This window comes from Salvelinus namaycush, unplaced genomic scaffold (assembly GCF_016432855.1).
Source record: "Salvelinus namaycush isolate Seneca unplaced genomic scaffold, SaNama_1.0 Scaffold857, whole genome shotgun sequence".
In the NCBI taxonomy this organism is placed as follows: domain Eukaryota; kingdom Metazoa; phylum Chordata; class Actinopteri; order Salmoniformes; family Salmonidae; genus Salvelinus; species Salvelinus namaycush.
The window spans coordinates 90304-100000 of NW_024061594.1; the positions used below are offsets into that span (position 1 = coordinate 90304).

The 9697-nt window shown below is 45.3% G+C and overlaps 1 protein-coding gene across 1 annotated transcript in view; it reads right to left on the bottom strand.

Moving 5' to 3' along the window:
• Window positions 1-3684: 3684 nt before the first annotated feature.
• The window catches only part of LOC120043074 (stromal membrane-associated protein 2-like), an 11616-nt gene continuing 5603 nt past the window's right edge, over window positions 3685-9697 (bottom strand). The window contains exons 5-8 of the mRNA XM_038987798.1: window positions 7137-7291; window positions 6408-6582; window positions 4378-5174; window positions 3685-4000 (exon numbers count right to left, since the gene is read on the bottom strand). Of these exons, the coding sequence (XP_038843726.1) occupies window positions 3872-4000; window positions 4378-5174; window positions 6408-6582; window positions 7137-7291 (1256 nt within the window). The 3' untranslated portion in view covers window positions 3685-3871. The remainder of the gene's footprint in view (window positions 4001-4377; window positions 5175-6407; window positions 6583-7136; window positions 7292-9697) is intronic.

The following is a 9697-nucleotide window of genomic DNA, read 5'->3' on the forward strand; positions in this document are numbered from 1 at the left end:
ACAGCCCCTTGTTCTCAACCCTTTATTTATCTCCAATCTTCCCTCCGTATCTCCTTCCCTCCTTATCTCCTTCCCTCCTTATCTCCTTATCTCCTTCCCTCCTTATCTCCTTATCTCCTTCCCTCCTTATCTCCTTCCCTCCTTATCTCCTTATCTCCTTCCCTCCTTATCTCCTTCCCTCCTTCCCTCCTTCCCTCGTCTCCTTCCCTCCTTATCTCGCTCGTCTCTCCTTGTCTCGCTCGTCTCTCCCTTATATGCAGTAAGGCCTTCATATTACATGTCATATTGAGGATGTAGCTAGGGTTACGAACTTTCCTCAAATTCCCAGATTGTCCAGAAATCCTGCTTATCCGCTCCTGATTTCCGAGATCATTCCAACCAGGATTTTGGGAAATTCCGGGAATTTTAGGAACGTTTACGTATTTTTGCCACCCTAGACGTAGCACAGTGAGTTGATATGCTCAATAGATCATACTACAAAGAATCGTGATATAGCAAGCTAAGCTATAAAAAAAAAAACGATGTAACCAGAGGGGTTATTGGCTAGACTAGCATACCTGCTAATTTTATCCTTTAAGATAAAAATGAATAGCCATCCTATACAGTACTGGTCAAAAGTTTTAGAACACCTACTCATTCAAGGGTTTTTCTTTATATTTTTACTATTTTCTACATTGTAGAATAATAGTGAAGACCTCAAAACCAGGAAATAACACATATGGAATCATGTCGTAACCCAAAAAAAGTGTTAAACAAATCAAAATGTATTTTATATTTGAGATTCGTCACACTTTGCTTTGATGACAGCTTTGCACACTCTTGACATTCTCTTAACCAGCTTCATGAGGTAGTCAACCTGGAATGCATTTCAATGAACAGGTGTGCCTTCTTAAAAGTTAACTTGTGGAATTTCTTTACTTCTTAACGCATTTGAGCCAATCAGTTGTGTTGTGACATGGTTGGGTTGGTATACAGAAGATAGCTCTATTTGGTAAAATACCAAGTCCATATTATGGCAAGAACAGCTAAAATAAGCAAAGAGAAACGACAGTCCATCATTACTTTAAGACATCACTCAATATGGAACATTTCAAGAACTTTGAAAGTTTCTTCAAGTGCAGTCGCAAAAACAATCAAGCTCTATGATGAAACTGTCTCTCATGAGGCCCGCCACAGGAAAGGAAGACCCAGAGTTACCTCTGCTGCAGAGGATAAGTTCATTAGAGTTACCAGCCTCAGAAATTACAGCCCAAATAAATTCTTCACAGAGTTCAAATAACAGACACATCTTAACATTAACTGTTCAGAGGAGACTGTGTGAATCAGACTTTCATGTTCAAATTGCTGCAAAGAAACCACTACTAAAGGACACCAATAATATGAAGAGACTTGTTTGGGCCAAGGAACACGAGCAATGGACATTAGACCAGTGCACATTTTTCCTTTGTTCTGATGAGTCCAAATTGGAGATTTTTGGTTCCAACCGCCGTGTCTTTGTGAAATGCGGTGTGGGTGAACGGATGATCTCCGCATCTGGGGTTTCCACCATGAAGCATGGAGGAGGAGGTGTGATGGTGTGCGAGGGCTTTGCTGGTGACACTGTCTGTGATTTATTTAGAAATCAAGGCACACTTAACCAGCCTTCTGCAGTGATTCGCCATCCCATCTGGTTTGGGCTTAGTGGGACTATCTTTTGTTTTTCAACAGGACAATAACTCAACACACCTCCAGGCTGTGTAATGGCTATTTGACCAAGAAGGAGAGTGATGGAGTTCTGCATCAGATGACCTGGCCTCCACAATCCCCTGACCTCAACCCAATTGTGATCGTTTGGGATGAGTCAGACCGCAGAGGGAAGGAAAAGCAGCCAACAAGTTCTCAGCATATGTGGAAACTCCTTCAAGACTGTTGGAAAAGCATTCCAGGTGAAGCTGGTTGAGAGAATGCCAAGAGTTTGCAAAGCTGTCATCAAGGCAAAGGGTGGCTATCTGAAAAATCTCAAATGATTTGTTTAACACAGTCAGGTCCGTCATTAGATGAATGAGACCAAGGTGCAGCGTGGTAAGCATCTTCTTTATTGATGAACACCAAAAAACAACTAAATATAAACAAACGTAACGTTCTGCAGGGCTACACAGTAACTATACAAAAAAACAAGATCCCACAAACTCAGGGTGGAAAACAGGCTGCCTAAGTATGATCCCCAATCAGAGACAACGATAGGTAGCTGCCTCTGATTGGGGAACCATACCCGGCCAACATAGAAATAGAACACATAGATCTGCCCACCCAAGTCACACCCTGACCTAACCAAATAGAGAAATAAAAAGGCTCTCTAAGGTCAGGGCGTGACAAACACTTTGTTGTGGTTACTACATGATTCCATATGTGTTATTTCATAGTTTTGATGTCTTCACTATTATTCTACAATGTAGAAAATAATAAAAAATAAAGAAAAACCCTTGAATGAGTAAATGTTGTAAACCTTTTGACTAGTACTGTATGTATTGCACTGCTTTAAATGTCCTGTACACGTTTGAAAGTAACTAATATTGTATAAATCACTAGTATGCTAATCGTTTAGTACAATAGCAATACAATACATCTGCCCTAGCCATTACTAGCCATTACTAGCCATTACTAGCCATTACTAGCCATTAATAGCCATAATTAAAGCTCTCCTGTCATCTTTGGTTTCTGATTAGCCGGTCGTTGTTTAAAGGACAATTGACTGAGAATCCATTACCTATATAGTGCACTACTTTTTAGCAGATCCTTATGGGCCCTAGTCTAAAGTAGTGCACTACTACCCTATAGACCCTGGTCTAAAGTAGTGCACTACTACCCTATAGACCCTGGTCTAAAGTAGTACACTACTACCCTATAGACCCTGGTCTAAAGTAGTGCACTACTACCCTATAGACCCTGGTCTAAAGTAGTGCACTACTACCCTATAGACCCTGGTCTAAAGTAGTGCACTACTACCCTATAGACCCTGGTCTAAAGTAGTGCACTACTACCCTATAGACCCTGGTATAAAGTAGTGCACTATAAAGGGAATATGGTGCCATTTGGAATACAGCCCAGATCTATTCAAACTAGGGTGGAGACTAAACTAACTGAAGTCGGTTTCAAACCAGGAATAATTCAGTTGGAATGCTGATACAGTTTACCTATTACACACACACACACACACACACACACACACACACACACACACACACACACACACACACACACACACACACACACACACACACACACACACACACACACACACACACACACACACACACACACACACACACACACAGGATATGAGATGTATTCTATGCTGTGGTACCAGTTCAGTATGACCTCTGTGATGTCTTCACCTCTGAAACCCTGTCCTTTGATTGGTCGTAGAATGATCTGAAGGCAAGCATGGAAATCTACAAAAATGGCTCTGAAATAAGGAGAGGAGAGAGGAGAGGAGAGGAGAGAGGAGAGGAGAGGAGAGGAGAGGAGAGGAGAGGAGAGGAGAGGAGAGGAGAGGAGAGGAGAGGAGAGGAGAGGAGAGGAGAGAGGAGAGGAGAGGAGAGGAGAGGAGAGGAGAGGAGAGGAGAGGAGAGGAGAGGAGAGGAGAGGAGAGAGGAGAGGAGAGGAGAGGAGAGGAGAGGAGAGGAGAGGAGAGGAGAGGAGAGGAGAGGAGAGGAGAGGAGAGGAGAGGAGAGGAGATCGAAAGAGCGCCTAAGTAAACCCCTCCTCCTCTTCCTCATCCTCCTCCCATGCTATCTAAAATGTCTGATGGAAAGTTAATTCGAAAAGTCCCCGAAACCTTCCAAGCACCACTGATGCTCAGTGACATCAACTTCCTCTTCAGGTGATGACATCACTTCCAGACGTGAGACGTCGTCATGTGGTTGGAGCTTTGAGTCTTTGGTCCTCCGATGTGCTGACTTCCGTATCCCATCATGCCGTTGGTGCCGTAGAAGTTCACCCCCGCCATGTGCTGGGTCATCTGGTGTGGGGGAACCGCATGTTCGCGCACACACACACATGCACACACAGACACAGACACACACACGCACACATGCACACACACACACACACACATGCACACACACACACACACGCAGACACACACACACACACACACACACACACACACACACACACACACACACACACACACACACACACACACACACACACACACACACACACACAGACAAACACAGATTTTTATACTATAGTCAAATGTTATGTAAATATACAGTTACACACATATTGCCTCATAGAAACACAGTTAAACACAGTCATTTCCTCTCACACACGGTCCTCACAAGTATAGTAATACAAACACACACACACACATTCCAGGTGTGTGTCTCTCACCTGAGTGATGGAGCACTGATCCTGCTGTACCTGCTGAGGCACGAACGCCACTCCACCCATCATGCCTTTCTGTTGATGTCCAATGATGCTTTGTTGCTGTGCTCCCATGATGCCGTTATGTTGCACTCCCATCATGCCTCTCTGCTGAGCTCCCATCATGCCTCTCTGCTGAGCTCCCATCATACCACTCTGCTGAGCTCCCATCATGCCTCTCTGCTGAGCTCCCATCATACCACTCTGCTGAGCTCCCATCATGCCATTCTGCTGAGCTCCCATCATGCCGTTCTGCTGAGCTCCCATCATGCCGTTCTGCTGAGCTCCCATCATGCCGTTCTGCTGAGCTCCCATCATGCCGCTCTGCTGAGCTCCCATCATACCACTCTGCTGAGCTCCCATCATGCCGTTCTGCTGAGCTCCCATCATACCACTCTGCTGAGCTCCCATCATACCACTCTGCTGAGCTCCCATAATGCTTTGCTGGTGATTTATCATGCTGTGTGGCACTCCTGCCATGAACGGGGATGTGTTGACCGTTTGCCCCATGACACCCTGTTGAGCCATAAAGCCGTTCTGCTGAGCTCCCATCATGCCATTCTGCTGTGCTGCCACCATTCCACTCTGCTGAGCTCCCATAACGCTTTGCTGTTGCCCTCCCATCATGCCGTTCTGCTGCTGACCACTCAGGGCCATCATGGAGTGTGATGTCACCATGGCTCCTCCCATCGTCCCCCCCTGCGTGGCCAGGGAATGGTACGATCCGTAGTAGCCCAGCTGGGCTGGGTTCATGTACAGGCCAGCTGGAGATACAAAGTTGGGCATGTTCAGTGAACTATTATTAGACTTGATTCAAAAGGACAGTTAGGAAAGGACGGTTAGGAAAGGACAGCTAGGAAAGGACAGTTAGGAAAGGACAGTTAGGAAAGGACAGCTAGGAAAGGACAGTTAGGAAAGGACAGCTAGGAAAGGACAGCTAGGAAAGGACAGTTAGGAAAGGACGGTTAGGAAAGGACGGTTAGGAAAGGACAGTTAGGAAAGGACAGTTAGGAAAGGACAGTTAGGAAAGGACGGTTAGGAAAGGACGGTTAGGAAAGGACGGTTAGGAAAGGACAGTTAGGAAAGGACGGTTAGGAAAGGACAGTTAGGAAAGGACGGTTGGGAAAGGACGGTTGGGAAAGGACGGTTGGGAAAGGACGGTTAGGAAAGGACAGTTAGGAAAGGACGGTTAGGAAAGGACGGTTAGGAAAGGACGGTTAGGATAGGACGGTTAGGAAAGGACGGTTAGGATAGGACGGTTAGGAAAGGACAGTTAGGAAAGGACAGTTAGGAAAGGAAGGTTAGGAAAGGACAGTTAGGAAAGGACGGTTAGGAAAGGAAGGTTAGGAAAGGAAGGTTAGGAAAGGACAGTTAGGAAAGGAAGGTTAGGAAAGGAAGGTTAGGAAAGGACAGTTAGGAAAGGAAGGTTAGGAAAGGAAGGTTAGGAAAGGACAGTTAGGAAAGGACAGTTAGGAAAGGAAGGTTAGCAAAGGACAGTTAGGAAAAAACCGATAGTGACCACTTTTTCCTAAAGAACAGGCCAGCTGGAGGTACACACACATACAGACAAGAAACACAGTTAAGTCATTCATTCAGAATGACAGAACCTCGGTTCATTTACAGCAGCGATAATAGGTGTCGATAACAAGGTCCAGAGATGCTCTAATTAAAAAATAAGGCACGGGGGGGGGGGGGGTGGTATATGGCCAATATATCACGGCTAAGGGCTGTGCGTAGGCACGACGCAACGCCGAGTGCCTGGACACAGCCCTAATTGGCCAGATACCACAAACCCCCGAGGTGCCTTATTGCTATTATAAACTGGTTACCAACGTAATTAGAGTAGTAAAAAAAACGTGTGGTATACACGTGGTATACGGTCCGATATACCACAGCTGTCAGCCAATCAGCATTCAGGGCTCGAACCACCCAGTTTATAATTGTTGATAACATACAGATACTTTGAAACATAAACAACTACACAGTGACTCTCCTACCCCTTGGAGCCAGGTTCTGGTGCGATGTGGGTGTGGTTGCGTAGAGGGAGAGGATAGAGTCCTTGGACATCTTTGTCCTAGAGCCCTCCTGTCTGGGTGCTGAGTCCAGGAACAGGCTGAGGTTCTCGGGTACCGACGCGGCCACACAACCCCTGGGCATGGAGCTACCCACCGGCTGGAGAGAGGAGAGATCGTTACATAGGGTTAGTGTGTGTGTGTGTGTGTGTGTGTGTGTGTGTGTGTGTGTGTGTGTGTGTGTGTGTGTGTGTGTGTGTGTGTGTGTGTGTGTGTGTGTGTGTGTGTGTGTGTGTGTGTGTGTGTGTGTGTGTGTGTGTGTGTGTGTGTGGACGTGTTTAACTATTCTTGTGGGGACCAGAAGTCCCTACAAGAATAGTAAACGAACAAAAAGTTGACCAGCTGGGGACATTTTGTTAGACCCCACAAGGTCAAATGCTATTTCTAGGGGGTTTAGGGTTAAGGTTAGAATTAGTGTTAGGGTTAGAATTAAGTTAAATATTAAGGTTAGGAGCTAGGGTTAGTTGTAGGGTTAGGGTTAGGAGCTAGGGTTAGGTTTAGGGTTAGGATAAAGTTTAGGTTTTTGGGTTAGGGTTAGGGTTAGGGAAATAAGGATTTTGAATGGGACTGAATTGTATATCCCCACAAGGTTAGCTGTACAAGACTGTGTGTGTGTATGGTGTATAACTGTGTATAACTCTCTCTGAATCTCACCGTGGTCTTGGTGGAGGTGGTGGAGGAAGAGGCAGGCAGGGAGCTGAATAGATTCAGGTCAGAGTGCACCGTAGCTGGGTTAGCCACCAGAGGACTCCCCCTCTCTTCAGAGCTGGATCTACCATTAGATATAAGAGGATGGGGAGCAGGATCATCTGAGAGAGAGAGAGAGAGACAGAGAGAGAGAGAGACAGAGAGAGAGAGAGAGAGAGAGAGAGAGAGAGAGAGAGAGAGAGAGAGAGAGAGAGAGAGAGAGAGAGAGAGAGAGAGAGAGAGAGAGAGAGAGAGAGAGAGAGAGAGACAGAGAGAGAGACAGAGAGAGAGACAGAGAGAGAGACAGAGAGAGAGAGAGAGCGAGAGAGACAGAGAGAGAGAGAGAGAGAGAGAGAGACAGAGAGAGAGACAGAGAGAGAGACAGAGAGAGAGAGAGAGAGAGAGAGAGAGAGAGAGAGAGAGAGAGAGAGAGAGAGAGAGAGAGCGAGAGAGAGAGAGAGAGAGAGAGAGAGAGAGACAGAGAGAGAGAGAGAGAGAGAGAGAGAGAGAGAGAGAGAGAGAGAGAGAGAGAGAGAGAGAGAGAGACAGAGAGAGAGACAGAGAGAGAGACAGAGAGAGAGACAGAGAGAGACAGAGAGAGACAGAGAGAGAGAGAGAGAGAGAGAGAGAGAGAGAGAGAGACAGAGAGAGAAACAGAGAGAGAGAGAGAGAGAGAGAGAGAGACAGAGAGAGAGAGAGCGAGAGAGACAGAGAGACAGAGAGAGAGAGAGAGAGAGAGAGAGAGAGAGAGAGAAAACAACAAGTGTGCGGTTAAAATTGGCAAAAAACACACACATTTCTTCACACAGGGTCGTGGGGTGAGACAGGGATGCAGCTTAAGCCCCACCCTCTTCAACATATATATCAACGAATTGGCGCGGGCACTAGAACAGTCTGCAGCACCCGGTCTCACCCTACTAGAATCCGAAGTCAAATGTCTACTGTTTGCTGATGATCTGGTGCTTCTGTCACCAACCAAGGAGGGCCTACAGCAGCACCTAGATCTTCTGCACAGATTCTGTCAGACCTGGGCCCTGACAGTAAATCTCAGTAAGACCAAAATAATGGTGTTCCAAAAAAGGTCCAGTCACCAGGACCACAAATTCCATCTAGACACCGTTGCCCTAGAGCACACAAAAAACTATACATACCTCGGCCTAAACATCAGCACCACAGGTAACTTCCACAAAGCTGTGAACGATCTGAGAGACAAGGCAAGAAGGGCCTTCTATGCCATCAAAAGGAACATAAATTTCAACATACCAATTAGGATCTGGCTAAAAATACTTGAATCAGTCATAGAGCCCATTGCCCTTTATGGTTGTGAGGTCTGGGGTCCGCTCACCAACCAAGATTTCACAAAATGGGACAAACACCAAATTGAGACTCTGCATGCAGAATTCTGCAAAAATATCCTCCGTGTACAACGTAGAACACCAAATAATGCATGCAGAGCAGAATTAGGCCGATACCCACTAATTATCAAAATCCAGAAAAGAGCCGTTAAATTCTACAACCACCTAAAAGGAAGCGATTCCCAAACCTTCCATAACAAAGCCATCACCTACAGAGAGATGAACCTGGAGAAGAGTCCCCTAAGCAAGCTGGTCCTAGGGCTCTGTTCACAAACACAAACACACCCCACAGAGCCCCAGGACAACAGCACAATTAGACCCAACCAAATCATGAGAAAACAAAAAGATAATTACTTGACACATTGGAAAGAATTAACAAAAAAACAGAGCAAACTAGAATGCTATTTGGCCCTAAACAGAGAGTACACAGTGGCAGAATACCTGACCACTGTGACTGACCCAAACTTAAGGAAAGCTTTGACTATGTACAGACTCAGTGAGCATAGCCTTGCTATTGAGAAAGGCCGCCGTAGGCAGACATGGCTCTCAAGAGAAGACAGGCTATGTGCACACTGCCCACAAAATGAGGTGGAAACTGAGCTGCACTTCCTAACCTCCTGCCCAATGTATGACCATATTAGAGAGACATATTTCCCTCAGATTACACAGATCCACAAAGAATTTGAAAACAAATCCAATTTTGATAAACTCCCATATCTACTGGGAGAAATTCCACAGTGTGCCATCACAGCAGCAAGATTTGTGACCTGTTGCCACAAGAAAAGGGCAACCAGTGAAGAACAAACACCATTGTAAATACAACCCATATTTATGCTTATTTATTTTAACTTGTGTGCTTTAACCATTTGTACATTGTTACAACACTGTATATATATAATATAACATTTGTAATGTCTTTATTGTTTTGAAACTTCTGTATGTGTAATGTTTACTGTTAATTTGTATTGTTTATTTCACTTTTGTATAATATCTACCTCACTTGCTTTGGCAATGTTAACACATGTTTCCCATGCCAATAAAGCCCCTTGAATTGAATTGAATTGAATTGAATTGAGAGACAGAGAGAGAGAGAGAGAGAGAGAGAGAGAGAGAGAGAGAGAGAGAGAGAGAGAGAGAGAGAGCGAGAGAGAGAGAGAGAGAGAGAGAGAGAGA